Source organism: Acanthopagrus latus, chromosome 14, assembly GCF_904848185.1.
Source record: "Acanthopagrus latus isolate v.2019 chromosome 14, fAcaLat1.1, whole genome shotgun sequence".
Classification (NCBI taxonomy): domain Eukaryota; kingdom Metazoa; phylum Chordata; class Actinopteri; order Spariformes; family Sparidae; genus Acanthopagrus; species Acanthopagrus latus.
In genome coordinates this window covers 5,970,764-5,990,520 of record NC_051052.1, presented here as the reverse complement: position 1 = coordinate 5,990,520, position 19,757 = coordinate 5,970,764, and the positions used below count along the sequence as shown (strand labels likewise).

Here is a 19,757-nt window from a genome sequence, read left to right as displayed (position 1 = left end):
AGAGGGGAAAAAAAAAGTTTTTCAGAATAAAAGCCTCCCTTAACTGCTCATACTCTGCATCTGAGTCCTCTTTAAAGCCCAGGCCTGACAGAAACAAACCCATATATGCTTAATATTTGGATGTGCTAAATAGCAGATTTTAATTTTCATTACCAGCCCCAACAACAGTGTTATCTGACGCCCTCAGATTAACCATAAATCCCTCAATAACCACTATTATGTCTGTTAAAGACCCCTTGGCACACATTTCAAGACCTTATAAACCAACAGGTCAGCAGATAATACTCTGTTACTGTGATGTAAGATCACTTATTTCAAATTAGATTATCTGGTTGCATCATTCCAGTGCAGACATGTTCATTACTGCTGTGACAGCATGTGCTTCGCGAATTCTAATGCGTCAAAGTAAAAAAAAAAAAAAACAACTAAATCTGATTTGCTGGATTATCTTAATATGTGCACACAGATTAAAGAGTCTAAATGCACAAAGGATTTCCACTTCTCTGATTGTACCTATACGAGTGATTAGGTGAGCGGCGAACCTTCAGTTAGTCTCCCACAATGTTCCTTCTCTTTGTCAGCAACTCCTACAACCACATCCAGCTACACCCTAATGGATGGAGCGTAATTATGTTTGTCAGTCTTTTTTTTTTTTTTGTACGAGCACCCGTCACTACATTGAAATGAGGGATATTGGAGCACGAGTCCTCCTCTTCATAGCGGCTGCTCTCGGCAGCAGATTCGATCTCCCCCTCTCTATCAATGAGATGCGATAAGGAGCTATCAGTCAGTCAGCTAATCTCATCCTGGCTTAGGCTCCATGGCCACACTGTCAACAATCTGATTAATACTAGCCTGCAGACCTCACACACTCCCAACTGGCTGCCGTCCAGCGCACACACATGTCCACACAGTCACATGTATTTAGCTAAATACATATCACATACACACACACAAAGATCCTTTTATCCTGCATTTAAAGCCCAGATAAGTCTTCCCTGAACAACACAGAGCGAGAGCCAACTGGTGACCACATTGTGCTGTAGTGATGCAACAATTCACAAAACTGCGAGACAGTTCCTTGAAGCTTCCCATGTGACATTTTACAGTCCCAAACGATTTGGCTCAGTGTCGCAGCCAAGGAGCAGCAGCATGCAATTTGCAAACAGCGGAACTTCAACAATAACTACATTTGTACAACTGTGTGGCAGCGAGCCCGCAGCCGCACTACGAGTGCACAGAGCGCACAGACCGTGTGTTCTGCCAAGTGACTATTATGCACGAAGCGCATACACACACACACACACACACAAGCACAAACAACAAAAGCCAAACCAAACTACACACTCTGGTGCGCGAGCATTGGTTGCTACGTGACAAACAATCACGGCGAGGCGATTTGTACACGTCAAAACAAAATTACCCGTTTTCGGGCTGAATTAGTAAATCGATACAAAGGGGTCAGCCCAGCAGCTGTGTTGGCTGCAGGGAGTAGAATTAAAGTCTGCCAGCACACATGGAACTGGGAGGCCCTCGTGCAGATTCAGGCTCCAAAATAAAGTCCCAGTCATACAAGCAGTAGGCTCAAAATAACAGAAGCAGCACGGACAAGATGGGGCGTAAAAACTGAATCATGGCTACAAAAAAAACAGGTAAATGTGAGTTACATTTGATCGACTGTCATTTAGGGGTTTAGGTCATCTATAAAAGAGGCCACCAACAACATGAGTGTGAATTTGGTCCAATCTGGTTCTGGTCGTGTTTGATATATATTGACCACGTAGAACAGTTGTCTGTCTTTACAGCTGCCATAGGCTCAACACACATCCACACTATTGGCAGTATATACCGTCGGTTTATGTCCTCCAGCAAGTGTTTCTGGGAGAAAGAACGAGGCTGAGTGACTCACCAGACTTGATTTTTTTTTTTTTTCCCATTGCTCAGGTTTGCAGGTTTGGTGCAGCTTGCACCGAGTTATGCATTTGTGTGTTGCCCTGGATACGAGCTGTTCTGACAGAGAACTTCAGAAGGATTTTCTGTCAAGGATTTTATTACAGTGGGGGTTTTTTTTGATGATTTTTTTTGTGGCTTGGCTGGCTTTTTGGGGGAAGAGGTTTGGTGTTTTATTTATTTTTTGTATCCTGTCATGTGCTTTTCTGTCTTTTCGGTACCTTAAAGGAAAAAGTTAGCCCAAAAATAAAAACTTCTGTCATTTTTTTCGAGTCACCCCCATGCCGTTAGACAGCTGGGTGAGCTTCATAGTTCACACAACATTTCTGGAGCTTCAGAGCAAAACTGCATTGCAGAATTATCTTAAAACAGCGGAAGTAGTTGGGGACTTGCTTTTAAACACATCTATACTAAAAGCGTTAGCAAATCTTTTCACATCAATCTGTGATTTTGGGGCTTCTGGAGACTTGGATTACACCAGGCGAGCTGTGAGGAGCTATTTTATGCTTCCTTTCACTTGTTTTTTTACATTTTAAAACAAGTCCACATCTCAGTTATTTAGGAGAATGTTGCGACACCGTTTTGCTGCATCAGACATCAGACTTTCCAGCAGCATGGGAGTGTGTAGACAATGACTTAACTTCTCCTTTAAACTTTGCTAGACGGGGTAAATCCCCTTAAGCTTGCTCTATGGCGCTCACCATGTATAATGGGATAACTCTGCTCAAAGGAGTTGGAAATCTTTTTTGGGCCATTTGAATAAACTGTTGTCATGTAGCATGGTGCAGATTACTGCCCATTGTTTGCGCTGTTTATACAATGACAACTTGATGACTGATTTGACGACTGGGCGTAAATGGAGCTCTCCATTATGTCCACTGTTTAACAAATTACCCAGAAATGGATGGTGGACGTCTTACTGAGCCTTTGGCTGTTGTTGTGCCTGCACTTTGTTTCCTCTAAACTGTCACATATAGAGATCAAGTGTTTCTGTTATTTTGGCCAATGGCAGCAGGGTGATTATAGTAGAAGATGATGGTATATAAAATTTAAAATGTGAAATAAAATATACATTTCAAAGTTTTATGAAAAAAAAAAAAAAACCTCCTTAAGACATTAGGCTTTTGCTGGTGTAATAGCCACCTGATATCTTTAACTACATCTCGAGTCTCACCCACTTCTTTTTCCTGCCATCTGAGCCTGGTTCTTATGTAGGCGCTCACCTCAAATAGCTCAAGACAGAGTTACATCAGATCCTCTGTCAAGGTTTAGACAAAAAAAAAATCCTGTAAACACAGTAAAACTATAGCATTTAGTTTGTGAATCAACCACAGGCTGCTGGTAAGTGACTGGAATTATAATCCTGATCAACCATAACTGTTATTCTAAGAAAGGATAATGCTTTTTTTTCTTTTTTTTTTTTTAACTATCAAACCGGTCTACCAACAGGCCAGCAAAGGGACATGCTAGCGGTTTTATGTGTTCTTGACCATTAGCTAATAATGCTCTACTTACAGCCACAAAAATCACTTCTAAAAGCGTTGTAACTCATGGAGAATTATCATGTAAACTACCCTCAGTCCTATGGTGCATTTTAGCATCTTTGAACTCTTGTTTTGGTTATCAAGGCCCGTGATTTTTGCATCATCTACAAAATGAACACAATGCTGTATTAAAGAAGATCAGTTGAGAGCATTAACTCCTTATGGAAATGTTTACTGAGGTAATAAATCAAACCAGAAGTAGTGGGTTTTTTCTCATAGGCTTACATTCCATTAGACGTGATTCTGAAACCAGTAGAGTCTCCCCCTGCTAGCCATTAGAAAGAATGCAGCTTCTTCTTTGTCTGAATTGGCCTCAATTCTCAGACCCAGAGGCTCCGACCACTATTGTATACAGTATGTGTTATCGTCACGCGCACTCACCTCATTGTTTCTCTCTATCTCCAGGCCGGCCTCCAGCAGGTTGGCTTCAAATTCCTGTCTGATTAGCCGCATCTCATGGTCAGCGGGCTCCGTCGGCTCGTTCCCTCCTGAACATCCAAGCTCCATGAACACCTCGCCGGCATTCGCAGCTTCTCCTTGTACGCCGCCTCCCCTTCCAGCCTCCACATCTGGGCCTACCGAAGGGGGAAAGTTGCCATTGGAAACAATGGATAACCTGTCATGTGAAACCGAGGTGCTGGCCGGAGATCGTATGGAGCCGTGCCGCCGCTGATGGAAGACCAGGACGTAGTCAACTTTCCGTCGGCCATCAGAAAAACAGAGGCCTTCAGCGCTGCTCTGAGGGCTCACAGTTGGTCCCACAACCTGTAGGGAGCCAAGAGAAGACAAAAGGGAATGTAAAATATCAATGCATAGTGCAGTAGGACCAACCAGTGACCTCATTCACATGATGGCCATTTTCCTCATCTCAGGGTGGGAAACTTGAATTATGGGATAGTGTAACGCTGCTGTGTTCCAGGGTGAAAGTGGTATAAACGTTGGGATTCTGACAAAATGATGAGCAATAGGAAAGATGACGCATTGTAAAAATTTGGAGGCACATTCAGCCATATTTCAAGGTAAAACAACACACTTGATAGCCCATTAGCTACTGTTAGCATTTAACCACATCCTGACTGACATTACCTTTCGGTTACATCCCATGTGTTTCACTTCCAGGTTTAGGCGAATGTCCACCAGATGTGTGTTGATATCTCTGAAGTGACTCATGCTTATCCTAATCAAACTGTGTAACACTATCAAACAATAATATTAGCTAGAATAGGGCTGAATGCTAACGTTAGCTGTTGTCTAATGGAAGCTGAGTTATCAAACCTGTTGTTTTACCTAGAAACATGGTCTGATATTCCCCTGAAACTCCCATCTATTGTCTTTGCAGTCGGTAATCAATCAGGAAGCAACTGAAATTAGTCAGATTTGTCATAATTTGTCAGATTTACTACATTTCTACGTCTGGCACCCCAGAATTCATCGGTGCGACATTTGAGCCGCAAAATGGCCACCGTGTGAGTATGGGAAGTGTTGAAAAAAAAGAGGAAACCAGCCATCTGCATCGTACTCCAATCTGTTTGAAACAATCGTCCAGAGGTATCACAATCAATTTAACAAGCACAAGTTGTTTAAAGCCAGCATACCTTCAAGCAGCAGTGGAGTTATGTAATAACTGTTTGAATGAACTTAAACATCTACTGCACTGTCAGCACACGCAAACAGAAGTGGCTTTTGGCAGGTTCTCAAAAACACTGAAGTGAGAACCTTCAGCAGCAGAGTGGGCAGTCAGCTCACCTTTGGCAGTTTGATTCTTTATTTAGACAGGGAAAAGCAGAGAGGGAGACTAAACATGGAGGGCACAAGAGGGAACACTCTATAGGCTCTACAGGGCAGGATGGGATATTTATTTCACTTCCAGAGAGCTGGTTTCTTACTTACCAGCAGGACAGACTTCTACAATGTGGTGCTGTGCATCTGTGCTACTGTTGATTAAATCCTCTGCTGTGCTTATACTAAATGTAACTGTTGGAATTAAACCAATACATTAACTATCAATGACACCAGCCCAGTGTGTGTGCGTGTGTGTGTTTCACTAGAGTGTATGTCCTTCTGCTTACAACCACACAAACAGTTTTGTCTTCTGCCTGATAACTCATAAAGGTCCAATATTAACTAAAAAACCAAGCTAATAATGGAATGACACCATTGCTAGCTAGGACCCTCTGCTAGTTAGCTTAGCTATATCACTTCAAAGTCATGATTTATAACAATAAATACATTGGAATGTGGCATAAATGTACAATTAAGTTTCCCTCAGAACTGAAAAAGCTAAATAGGCTAATTTTTCGCAGATGTGTGTCTAAACTGCTGCCACTGCAGCTCTGCCACTGGTTTTGTCTAACTAAAATGGAATAAACACTAGCAGAGATGGCTTAATTTTCACCTCAGAATAGTATTTTGGGGGAAAATATATTCTACATCCACCAAGAAATGCGTTAAACCTGCAATAACTGACACAATTTGAGAACACAGCATGAAAAATATCATTAGCATTTCATTTTGACATGGTCAGCTCACCATTAAAGCAACGCTAGCATCTAGCAAGAGTCATGTTTTGGTAAACCTAGCAAGCGTGAGGCTAATATTCACTCTCTTTTAGCTCTGTTTTTGGTCTCTACCATGATCTCTCCCAACCACTAATGGAAATTTCTGGCTCTTTAGCTGCTTAAGTACAATGTTTGAGCTATGTGACCGAACTGAAACACTTATTCATCGCTTGTTCAAGTCAGATATCGGTGATGAGATATTTTCTTTTTTATTTGAAAGTCTCCATGCTCTGTATAGGCTAGCGCTGTCAAGATTGAAGGTTGATCGAAAAATAAAATTATAAGCCGAGACTTTGAATGTCTCAGGGGAGATTTCTTATTATTTCATAGAACAAATAATCAGCTGAACTACATTTACTCTGGCAGAAGTCTACTGACAAGTAAAATAACAATATCCATGATTTTGGAAGTTGTCGCCCCGTATATGCACGCTAAAAAAACATACAGTTGCTTGCTTCAGAGTCATGGAACTTTCCCTCAGGGTTTCTGTTTGCTGACACCATAAAGAATAATATACTAGGAAGATGCATTTGGTTCACACTAGCTGGAGTTCCAAGAAGGCTCCCAAATGCTTTACCAAACCTCTGGGGGATGTTCCCTGAAGGTTGCCAGAAGGTTGTAAATCCTTGAACGAACCTGTATAGCATATTTCTAGTTAAACAAATACAAAAAATAAAAATGAAAGACTCTATTTGATGTTGTCTGGGTTCGAATTATCCCCTTTATTTCCAGAATTAAGCTCCTGCACAGTTGGTTTACAGCCTGCTATCAAAACTCTCAGCGGGTCGCGGAGGAGATGCGAACACAGACTGGTCACAGGTGTCGCCAAGTAAACTCGAAGCAAAAGACGAGAAGGGTAAAAGAGCGCTGGTGTACTTACCGGGATCTTGTCTTCACCCGGGGAGATCTGCATGCTTTTGCGCTTTAGAGACACACAAAGAAGTAGAGGAAGAAGAGGAAGAGAAGAGAGAGTGAAACTTGGCGGCTTTCGAAGAAATGAGGATCCCGATACACCATCACCACTTTCATCCCCATCATCCCCGGAAAAAAAAAAAAAGAAAGAAAGAAAGAAAGAAAAACAGACACCCCGAGGTCACTCCAGATAGTCCACACACGGCGCCCCTTCACATTGCTCTGTTAGAGACGGATCTGTCGGATAGAAGAGGCAGCGAGCACAGCCTCGGCAGTCCGATCACATGCTGTTGATACCCATCTATCCAACTGTGTGATCTGGAGGCTGCCTGCGCACCGCCGGCGCTTTTGGCACACGGCGTGCCACACTGTAAAAAATGTCCGGATGCAATATGTTAAGTAGTCTTGACGCTGACGCTGACGCTGTCGTTTTTCAAATAAAGACAAAAAAAAAACAACAACGATATTTTGTTGCAAAACTGGTGAGAATTCAAGGTATTTTCTGTTCCAAATACTTTTAGAAGTGGAATATATTATGCCTTAAATTTCACGTGACTGTGAAAAAAAAAAAAAAAAATCTCCTTTCACGAGCTGATTTTGCAACAAAAGAAACATGGAACTACTTTTCCTCTCCGGTGCGATTTTAGTCTGTTCCTTGACACATTCAAGTTGATTGATTTGTTTCTCACAAAAATTTCTCAAATGAGGTGGATATTTTTTGCAGCGTGGAGAGACTGAGCTTTGACAGCTCCCTGATGTAACTTGGACAGAGACCTGTGCTGCACCATGATCACAGAAACATATATAACATGCATTGAAAGCATTTTGTCGCAGGATTATATTTCTGTGCATTTTTTTTTTTTTTTTTTTTAAGAAGAAATCCTTCAGACGGCCTACACAGCAGACCTCAAACGCGTCTCACTCAGTGACACACACTCAGAGAGAGAGAGAGGATGCATTTTGTTGGCACCACTCTCCCCAGGCTTTACCATTAACCTATTTCTAATATCAGCCTTAATCTTCAGCTGGAGTCTTCTCCCTAAACTAACATTAACCTTGAACCATTGTGCCCACACTTTTTTTTATTTTTTTTTTTACTCAAATTCAGGCCAGAGCCAATGAATCCCCCAAAGACCTCTTTCACAACTCTTATTTTGAAAAACCACAAGCTTGAACATCTTGAAGGCCAGATTCCAGAGAACAGCTGCCTTCATCATCATCACTGATTGTAATATCTGAGGACAAGATTAATGAGGGTTTTTTTTTTTTTTTTAATACTAACTCTAAAACTAAAATGATGCAATGCTGTGAAATACATTACCCACAGAGGAAATATTAGATGATTAGCTTAGCTGTACGAGTTCTTTTCTTCGGTCCTTTAATCACCTGTAACAAACTCTGTGATTCCTCAGCCCATGGCTCCTCTTTGTAACGCTCGGCCTCCATGATGGTGTAGGGCATGGGCTCCAGTGCCACCCCGGACACGTCCTTGTTCAGATGGAACAAGGCGTCGCTGTGGATGGAGGAGGACTCGCTGAGCGCTGTGGACACTCGGATGAAGCCCGCACCGTTGGTCCATGTTTCTACAAGACATTTGTTTTTCAAATGAAGAGAAATGAACATGTTTCCATGTCGCAGTCAAGCATCTTGATTGGACTTTTGGTCATTTAAGTCTGTACAGGGCTGACATTAAAATAAATAAATACACTTTTGAAGGTTTCAGGAATTTGTTCACCGGGAATTATTTATTGCGCTGTCAGTCACTAAAACTCTGGAGGTGGTGAAGAGGTACTTCTTCAGGCAGCGGGTCCAGTTTACTCGAGGTAAGCAATTCCCATCAGGGACTCAACAAAGGACTGAAACAGGGTGAATGTGGAGCTTCTTGGATGATTCAGCCGTATTGATTCAGGTGTACATTTCACATCTTGTCCTGTGCAGCTTTTGTATTTATTTATCCCAGCAGATTCAAGCACCCATACCAAATTTTAAAGCTTGCTTCACTTTTACGCTTTTCAAAACCGCCGTAAAATCACTGAGATAACAGCGTGACAGTAAAAGTCATTTTCAAACGTTCGGTTGAAAAGACTCGCTGTCTGTGGATGTCAGTTCAAAAACACTTTCCGCAACAAGAGGTAAGGTCATTTTAAGAAAATACTTCAGGGAGAATTTGATATTTTGGAGAATACAAAAAGACAGGAAACAGGTACAAAAACAGCCTAATAGCACCCATAAAGCTTGCTACCTAAGAAATATCTCCTGTATGATCTGCAAAAACAAATAAATAAATACAATAAAAAAGAAGAAGAAGAGGCAGAAGAAGAAGAGTCTTGGTGTGGAAGTCACTGCCCAGGCCCACAAAATCCCCTGTAAAAACACAACTTGTCATTTTTATGTTGTAGTTTTTGCACTCATGAAACTAATGAAAAGATATACGGTGTGATCCCTCCACCATAAAACAACAAAGACAACAACATAACAATGAAACAATTTTTCCCGGTTAAAAAACAGTCACTGCAACAAGAGGTACAGTCACCTTTAAGATAAGCCTCCAGAGTGAAACGTGACATTTTGGAAATACATTTTTTTATTTTTTGTTTTCTTGCTGGAGGTTAGATGAGAGGATCAGTACCAGACACATATCTGCCTAGAAGACTAAAATCAACAGGTGGTTAGCTTAGCTTAGCCTAGAACAAAGACCAGAAACAGGGACAAGCAGCTAAGGTTACCATGTCTGCCAACACCAGCATCCCTTAGGCACACTACCTAATTAATACCTCATATCGTACTTGTTTAAACTGTGAAAAAAAAACAAAGAAGAAGAGTGGCAGCGTGGCAGTCACTGCCCCGGGCCAAAAAGTAGTCTCCATTAAGATCCTGCGTAAAGACACAATACGTCATTTTTATGTTTTAGTTTTTGTTCTAATGAAACAACTGAGCTATACTGTTTATTACAGAGCTTTGTTGTTTCCCCTGTTTCCCGTCTTTGAGCTAAATTAACTAAGCTAAGCTAAGCTAATAGGTTGCTGTTATACTATAATAGCGAAAGAACTGAACAACTCTGATTAGGCAGCTGTAGAAACAGAACTACACCCCCTAACAGAGAGAATGTCAACGTCACAGAAATATTCGGAGGGAATCCAGTTCCAAAGAGTGACAAAAAAGCCATGGAATAAATCACCACTCATCCCGGGGGAAAAAAGAAAGAATGTGCACTGTTGGTTGGAAAGTACGTTCCTGTGAACATATAAATGTACATATATATACAGAGTGAAACAAGATATATGTGACCTACATATCATACATGTGTTCTTCTATTTTATCTATTCATGATCTAGTTTATTCTGTTGGCTAATATTGTACACAACTATAAAAAAAAACAGCCTAACAGAGTGTTGAGGGATAAAGTGCCTTGCTCAGAGGTATCTTGAGATCTGTCATTTGAGAGTTGAAAGCATTACTCGTCCACTTCCTCGTGTGCGTTTCCTCAGCACTGTGGAAATCTGACGTGGCAGTTCCCTAATGGACCTGTTGATTGCGGTGCGGAGCACAATGAAGTGCAAGGGGACAAAAAAGCGCAAGACGAGAAATATCTAGAAGTAGAAGTCTTGGTTTTATTTTGCACGGTGCTCTGGAGAGACACACAGAAAAAACAAAACAGCAGCAGGTGACTTGTTGCTCAGCCTCTGTATCGTGCCGATCTTTCCCCAAGCACTTCCCCCGTCAGCGGTGACAAAACGGACGTTACCCCACCTTCGTCAATTTGACTGCAACAGATTGCCACTTCTTTTCTCCTTTCTGCAATAAGGTTACTATGTGTGTGTATGGTTATTTTAGGGATACAGACAGCTGTAGCCATAGTAACACACCAGGCCACGTGCTGTGCTCTCATTTCAGCACCGCGGACAGCTCTCTCCCCGTTCCCTTCCCACCTCACTCTCCCTCATATTCCACAAACGCCTGAACACGCTGCACGATCGCGCGATCCGTTAGCCGGGTCAAGAGGAGGGGGAAAAAAATAAAAAAATAAAAAATGTTTGAAGAATTTTCGATTGAGGCGGTTTTTTTCGAGCTCGTCCATGGCAACAGTTGTCGTTGCTGTTCCTCAGAGCTCTCTTGACAGCAGCTCGGTAGCCCGGAGGGTCAGAGAGGGAAGGGCCCTGGAACTGGAAGGTCGCCAGTTCGAATGTGGTAGGAGGGGAACTGAATGAGAAAATCCCTCTCATATAAATAAAGAAGCAGGGCACAACAGGACACCAGAGCGAGGCTCCGTTGAACGTTTACGATTTTAAAACGAAGATAAATTGCATGTTTGGGGCGGTCAATCACAACAAAGTGATATCAGCCTGCACAAGTGATCGATTGAGTGTAATCAGTGCAGAAATATGCAAAGACTTGAGTTTATTTTAGCTCAGAAATTATATTTTTTACCACATTTGTATTGCTGTGTTATCATATCCAATAACATAAGATCTTCTTGCACACAAAATACACTAAATTGAGGTTTGACTCCTGGCTTAGAGTGCCGACAGTGAAAAAAACCTTCCTCGGCTTCTTACATACCTATATTAGAAACCTTTAGGAATTTCACACAGCCTCTGTTTCTGATTGTCTAAGATAAACACTCTCTACTCTCCCTGTGATTTCTAATGGCAGAGCCAAAGGGCATCTTTGAGGGAACAGCTAATGGGCAGCAGCACTGCCACAAAGACTTAATGCTGATGCTTTTATCACATGCTGTCTCAGCTCGGGCTGCCTGATTGTATGGAAGCCTCTGCCAGGACGCAGCTGAATACGTTTTTCACCCCGTCTCATTTCCTTTCGCGTTAACAACATCCTAATTAAAACGAAAATACTCGCGTGTTACCGCTGGAATGGATTTTCAGCATTTTGAAGTGATTTACGAGATCTAGAGACGCCAGCGTCGGGAGCGCTACAAGAGCATTTTGTCCTCATTTTTAAAGTCTCCCTCCGCTGAAAAATGTGCTGTGCTTTTTGCTGCGTGGTCTTTGGAGTATTGCTGTGAAAAATGCAGTCTGTGCAGAGTTTGACTGAAGAGGCAGAAGTTTCACTCTGCCCATCCTAAAGGCTCCCTGTGGAGTTTTTGACCTCCAGTGGACGGAGCTATTCGTTTTTCTGTCTACTGCAAATGCACAAGAAAGCACGGGCATATGTGCATGCGGATGATACAATAAACAAATTATGCTAATGGGGGGACTCCCTAAACATTCAGTGTCTCGCCGGAGGGCAGTGCCTGTAGTCCTAGGTCACACAGAGTGTTGTGCGCCTGACGAGCGTTCTAATCAGGCCGCACTGGTTCTCCCAACATGTGTTACTTTTAGGAGAGATTATGTTTTAATATTTGTGATCATCACTGTTCTTGTTCAGTGTAAAAACCAAAACTGAACGTTGACTTAGTATTTTCATCCAAACCATGACCTTTACCTAAACCTAACCAAGAAGTTCTGTTACCTAAACCTAACCAAGTAGTTTTGATACCTAAACCTAACCAAGTAACACTGCATTGCTTCCTCATTTATCTGCAACTATAAAGACAATAGATAGTAAAAATCCAGAGACAATCGATCAGGAAGTGGTACAATGAAAACAGTCCGTCAGAATCCCTTCAATTACACAACTTGCAGCATGGAAACCAGCAGTGTAACAGCCCAGCATTCGAGCTTCATCGGAGGAATATGACCAATGTGTGAATATGATCAAAGATTTCAACTTATTCCACTGATCTGGAGGTGATGCGCCCAGAAAGATAACAAAAATGGAGAAGGAGAGGAGTGCTAGCAACCACGGATGTACACAATGCAAAACACCGCCTTGCTAATGTGTTACGAGGATGAGACATAGTCATCACATGTCACGAGGATGCACACCGTGTGTTCTAGTGAGTGACACTTTTTGTCAACGCAACTTATATTTACGAAAAAAAGACATTTTCTGACGTAATCTCTGCTGTAAAAAAAAACAACTGCATTCTTACACACTTTATTTTCAGGATACAGTAGGAATGAGGAGGAAAAACCATATCAGACACCGATTGTGATTCCACGCAGAGTTCATTTTAATGTCTTCAAAAATGTGTCTGGAGGGAGTCTTTAACTTTCCTCACAACAGCACCGGTGGAACTTTCCACACGTGCTATTCTTGGAAACAAACTCCGTGGAGGCGCGGCTGCCAAAAGGAGGGCTCCGAGTGCAACAGCTGGAGCGTCATTACTGGCTTTCAATCGGCCGTCTCCAATATCCGTATCACGGATACGGTATCATAAAGACTCTGGAACATAAAACCTGCAGGAGGCTCGGTAGTAAATCCTGACGTTGTCGAACTGCCAAAATTGTTCCCCTGCCGCAGTCAATATCGCCTGCCTGCATCATCTCAGAATGTTTCCCCCGGAGCAGCCCGACAAAGTGCACTACAGCGCACAAGTTGCTTCCTCTGAAGTCAGCTACTCTGCTCCAGGCGGGGTTTTTTTTCGAAAAACAGCAGGGGGGATGCTTTGTTTAGTCTTTTCCCCATTCAGGGCTGATGAGGTTGTCACTGTCCCCGCTGTTTTCGATGAAACCAACAGAATGATTTTGAATTCAGAAGCTGCTGGCTTCCTCAACTCAGAGCACAGTAAAGCCATGTAAACTAACTGGGATTACCGCCCTGCTTACAGAGAGGGAGCACGTGTCTGAGACATGTCGCCCCCCTGTCTTCTCTTCGAATGAGGCAAAGCGGTTCATCGAAAAAAAAAAAGAGGAACTGAGAGCGACAGGAGCGCCGCGTCAGCGCAGAGGGGTCGGAATGAATAATCAAATTAAACTACAGCAGCCGCACATGCAACTGTATACCCTGCCTGCCGTACAGAGCTGCCTGTTGACGGCCGCCCCACACGGCCCTGCTGACACACACACACACACACACACACTGGGGGAAATGGGATGGGACAATAGGCGGGTTACTCTACGGTGGTCCTGTCTAGTGTGTCCCTTTTTTTTTGTGTGTGTTGGCCGAGGATACAGGAGGGACAGGCAGGACAGGCCACACAATGGGAGGGGGTCCTGCTGGGTTTCTCCTATACGTTACCCGGCGGCACTCACCTGCACAGGTGGAGGAGGGCGATCTGCGGAGAGCCATCTCGCCTCAACTCTGAGTGACTCCGGGCCTCGTTTTGCTCCCACAGTCAGTCAAGTCAAAGTCAGTCAGCCATGCCGGTTCGCTGTCAGGCGGCAGGTGAGGGGAACGGCGGCGACGCTCCGACTGAGCAGCGCGATCCTCAGCTCAGCGCAGGCTTAGCGCCGCTCGGGATAATACTTCGCCTCCAAATGGCCGGCTGCCTGGGAAGCAGAAACTCCGCAACTCAGCTTATTGTGTACACTCTCTTAATGCGCCGGGCTTGTGGCTAACAGACCCACAGGCTGATTGGGTGTTTCTCAAAAAGGAATTAGAGCCACACACAGACAGGCAGAGATTATTGGGCCCTCTAATGTGCATTAATTACTGTGCCTTCTGTTAGGGTTTAGCTGCAAACCTGCGGGGTCTTCAGGGTCCTCTACGTAGCGCTTAAGACCCGGGGCGAGGCATCCGTCTGCAAATTAAAGTTATACAATGAGCAGTTTCACTCACGAAAGGGAGATAATGACAATTCACAGGAGGCGGGTGATGTATGGACTGTGGACTGAAGTGCCTCATCGAGACAAACACAAAGCCAGGATGTTACCTGAAACAGAGAATTTATCTCCAGAAAAGATTAGGGAAGACTAATCCTCACATTTTATCTCAAACAGGTTGGACGCCTGTGAGAGGGATTTTCGCGGATGTTTGGTAAAAAGAGCTGCAAATCGCTCCAAACACAGCTGCCGGACTAAAGTTTGAATAAAGTCTACGTAAGGCCACTGTGGGACAGAAGCTCGACTGTGAAAGCGGCTTATTACTACATGTATTTACGTTTCTTATTGGGCAGCGACCTCTAGTGGCTGTGGTAATTATTGCAACAGCAAAGGAGGAAGTCAGGTGAATTGGTATAAAGAGCAAAATGTCTACGAAGAGAGCTGAAGACAACGCCCCCTCTGGTGGACCCCATGGGACCTTATGCCTGCACATATGACGTTTGTCAGTTGAAAAAGATATTTTCCCAAGTCAAGGAAGTCGCAGTTTGTAGTAAAATATCATCTCGTTTTGTGTGAAAACCGCTCAGCGAACTACGTCCTCTCGCTGAATAACTGGACATGCACCAACATGGATGCCAACTTGTTTATGAGTTTAAAAGTGCAGTCCCCACCTAGCTTGAGACATAGTTTGAACATCATGCCGGGTTCTGTGGATGTTGCAGCTGACAGTTGAGGTGAAAATGATGAACGGCCGCTCCGAAGCAAAAAAAACCGACATGTCAGCTGCGATGAACCCCGAAGATTCTGTGTTGACGATTCCTTCGTACATGATTGCCTACCGAACAGTACAGTGACAGGATCCCAGAGTTAAAGGCACCAGGTGGAGTTTCTGACAGCAGTATGGAGCTATGATTCGATGAATGGGTCCATGTATGTTTTATTTTTTATCTTGCGCTCTGTTGCTAAAAGCACAAAGATGCATATTCACACTTGAAACCACCGATCAAAAGATGGCAAACATCAGGGAAGAAGAATACTGCTAAGCCTTAGCTGTAGTTGTGATGCTGGTTACTCTAGGGTTGTTTTTTCTTACCCCCATTTTTCTGTTTCAAGACAACAATCCTACTTGAATGATTTCAGCATTGTTTCTGAGAAATCGTGCTCATTTTGAAGCACAGCTCTAAATATCCTACACTGCAGCACTTCTGACTCCTGGTTGCTGCTTCTATGGAGAGGATGCCAGTCTGAGGGGAGAGTGGTGGAGCAATTTGAAATGCTTCATCATTCGTCTTAGCTGGAGACAAAAAGTGCTATCATAGTTGGTGAATTTACCAGAAATAAAAGTTAAGCTGGCCTGATCTGGTCCAAACCAACACCAGAAAGACTGTGCACTTGCTAAAACACTTTTTTTTCTTTTATTGTGTGGTGTGTCATGGAGGAACACCCTTGGGACGCTTGTGCTAAACAACGTATACCGTACACAGGGAGCGCTCCAGTGCAGCAATTAGCATTTAGATTAAGGCGAGATTGCCTTTGCGTCTAAACAAATATCTGCTTCTCTCTGTGCGGCTGCTGCTCTCTAGGCTGCACTCTCCACCCTTTGAGGAAGTTAATGAATAAAATAAGTGATCATTGCTCTGAGGTTCTGTGTTGCACGTTCTACTTCCTCCCGGTCTAATTGCTTGGCCAACCTCCCTCAGTGACTAATTGCCCTACCTGGTGGTAACTGATGCTAAATACAGATAGAGTGTGAGAGGCAGTGTCAGGTTGCGTGAGCGCGAGCACGTGCACGCCGGCGCGCGCTCTCACACGCCCTCGTGCTCTGTCAGTAAGGCTATCTGATGGGGCACACTGACCGGCAGCGCCCACACACACACACACACACACACACGCATGCACGCCCGAACACACCTCCGCATCAAGTCTCCAGTTACAGCGGGTGCAGATATGTTCAGGGTGTTAAATATTAAAGGCTGTAATATTAACGGCTAGGTGTTGTAATTGAGGAAACTGCTAAGAGGTCAAGTACGAAATTCAGGCTGCCCCGTTCGACCATCGTGTTACGTAGCGTTCCCAGCTAGCACTTCTCAAATGTTGACCGGCCGGAGTCACCCAAGTTCAGAGTCCGTCGGCTGCACGTTTACATGCCCGGGCATATAATGGCCGTACGTTTCGCGTTTTGATTGTTGTTTAGATTCGGGTTCCGTTGAGTACTGTGTAACTTTATGTGTTTCAATCTGACCGTTGTGTCACCTCAACCGAGGAGTGACACATCCAGGCTCCTTCCCTGATAACTGAGCGTAGGTATTACATGTTTCCATGTTGCATTTATCAGAAGTAATGTTCCGTTTTGCATTTGCTTTCTTGAAGCACTAGTTCGAAATTACGTCAAGAGGACTGATTCCACTATCTTAATGTAAATAAAAGGCTATAGCCAGTAGGTGGTTAGCTTAGCCTGAAGAGCTAGTAGAAAAATCTGCATACCAACACTTGTAAAGTTTACCAATTACCATGTTATATCTCATTAACTTTATATGTACAAAAAACAAAGTTCAATAACAAGAATTTGAGTCTTGAGTTAAAGGAGTAGTTTGCAGCATTCATTTTTGACATTTATAGATCTTCACTGACTATTTTTATTTTCACGACTGAATAAACTGAACAGACAAACTGACCTTAAAGGACAACACACTTTCATACTGTTTCACTTTGTTTATATGTGGCGGACCCTGCCACCTTTCTAGCCTCAAACTGTGTTCTGGGTACCTGAGAACAGCTGGTTTATTTAGCATGTTTAGCATATAGTATATTTAGCACACTGTAACTTTTACAGTATGTAAAAGTTTGTGTTATTACCCCACTGATATTAAACCAATTAAATATTAAAATTCTGAGTTTGAATTTCTTCTCCAAAACTACGCAATACCCCTTTAACTCACACCATCCGTTTTAGTCTGCTATTTGATTCTGTGACTTTTATGCCAACACTATACAGATCATTTGACAGACTACAACCTGGTGCTGACCCGGACCATGAGTAAAATCCCGACTGCTGACCAATCGAACAGTAAATCAGGGGTTTCCTCCTCAAACTGTATGTGGAACTGAAACAACAAGCGATCTGGCAGAAACTTGGCCCAAATTTAAAATCGATCGGGGCGATCACTGCTGTTTCTGTCAAAATCGGGCTTACCATATAAAATTGCAAAAAATGACCCATTTACAATATGTTCACATTGAATGTCAAGATTAGAGTCGAGGCAAAGACAAGGCTCAGTGCTAGCAGATGTAAATTCACTTGGAACAAGTTGAGCCACAGTCACACTGATTTACTATCAACTTGATTAAAAGATTTGAAAAATGGGACTTCTTGAACATACGGTTATCTAAATGGGGGAAAAAAAAAAAAAAACAGTCACTGTTTTAAGCTGCTAGCTAGCAAGAAACAGCTGTGCTAATTAGCTAAAAAACCAAAGCTAATTAGAAGAAAACGAGACTTAAAGCAGTGTGTAAAATGTACCTTACAGTCTACTGAACTGGGGTCACCCTGTAGGTGACAGCATGGAGGAGAAGAACCTCGTTTCTCGCTTCTCACTGAATGTTGCTGGTGAGTGTTGTTCTTTAATCACCCTACGCGCTGTAGGCGTGTTGTTAGCCGGGCAGTCAACCCTGTTATCATGGTGTTAGCTTATGTCAATCATAGCCAACATGCAGCTTTTTTTTTTTTTCCCCTCTCTCACCGCAACAGCGATGAAAAAGCACACTGCCAGAGAGATCCATCATGTGGATGCACAGTTTAGGGAAGTTAGCCATCATCACCCTTGAGTCAGGCACGCCTGGCTGTCCCTGGCCACCCCTGAGTTACTCCCCTGGTGCAGGGCTGCGCTGGCAACAACAAACAAGATGCAGGAAGTGTTTGGTAGCCATGGATCATACTTTACAATCATCCATTAACTCGGATCATAATTCGCTTCTAAGTGAATGCATGAATGGAGATTTCTTCAGCAGCTGCGCAGGTCACAGAGACGCCCTGTGAATTCAAAGGGAACGCATCAAATCTGTTATTTATTCCTCAAGCCACTTACAGGCAGCTGCCATAAATAGACTGAAGTGCATCGCTCCCACACATCATAATCCTGTGTACATTCAGTATTACATTGAGCACTGCATAGAAGAGCGTACACAAAAAATGCACATATATGTAAACACAGATTGAGTACTTGCGAGGACCCTCTTTGCTCTGAACCTTGAGCTCCACACATCACCTGGACCGACGACCTAGTACGTGCTAATTAGCGCTACTTAACCTCAGCCTGAGCCCAACCCCATAATAACCCATGGGAGACGTGGGGACAAGCGACAAGTCGTCACCCTGAAGATCTGAAACTCCCAATTGTTCCACAATAGGACGGAGGCACGGGAACACATTAGAGTACATATGAGCACACAGAGAGAGTGATTTCCCCCGTCGGCTGATCTGGTTCACGTCTTCCTGGAGAGGAACCAGAGATAATAGAGAAAGAGAGCGAATCGATTCTCGATGCTCCAGTTTCTTCCAGTTTCCTCCCACACCAGCCTCGCGCACACCTGTCAGAGCCGAGGACGTGATTCCACATAAGCTGCAGAGCACGAGAGAGAAACAGCCACTGCTTTTTAAAAGGCAATGACACCTCTGTATCAAGGATCTTTAAGTGATTTCACACCTCGGCATCACTTGTACTGTGGATCTTAAAATCGCAGCCACAAAATTGGTAATCAGTTGCAAAGCCGTCATTTTTATTTCACCAAAATATTTTGATCCCAGTTTGTTTGTGTGCAGTATTATTAAAAACATACAAATGAAACTAGTGAAGAAGAATGAATGGTCTCAAAACAGAAGGGTCATAAAGAAGTTTTCCATGCTGACAAAAAAAAATTTTCAGATGGGCCACACTGTCATATTTCTCACGCATTGGCAGCAGTACAGTTAAAGGGTAAAGGTGTATACCCAAGATCAACTTTGGGCTGAAGTCGTGTTTTACAAGGGGCTAAAAGAATTAAATTGAATAATAAGCAAATCCTCAAAGAACGCTACTGTCCAGTACGTGGACGACAGCACCATCGCTGACCGCGTTATGAACAAAGATCGGGAGGACGACAACAGTCACAGAGAACCATCTACCGCTCAGTGCCAGCAAAAACCAAGGAGC

General features: G+C 43.3%; 1 protein-coding gene across 6 annotated transcripts in view; it reads right to left on the bottom strand.

Moving 5' to 3' along the window:
• The window catches only part of ano2b (anoctamin 2b), a 73,288-nt gene extending 59,178 nt beyond the window's left edge, over window positions 1-14,110 (bottom strand). Inside the window, exons 1-4 of one of the 6 annotated variants that reach the window (XM_037122130.1) lie at window positions 14,059-14,110; window positions 8,351-8,547; window positions 6,933-6,974; window positions 3,876-4,259 (exon numbers count right to left, since the gene is read on the bottom strand). In XM_037122130.1, coding sequence (XP_036978025.1) covers window positions 3,876-4,259; window positions 6,933-6,974; window positions 8,351-8,547; window positions 14,059-14,095 — 660 coding nt within the window. In that variant the 5' untranslated portion in view covers window positions 14,096-14,110. Of the gene's footprint in view, window positions 1-3,124; window positions 3,144-3,875; window positions 4,260-6,932; window positions 6,975-8,350; window positions 8,688-14,058 lie in introns of those variants that run through there. The other 5 variants (XM_037122133.1, XM_037122132.1, XM_037122129.1 and 2 more) reach the window with 5 other exon arrangements.
• Between the last annotated feature and the right edge of the window lie 5,647 nt (window positions 14,111-19,757).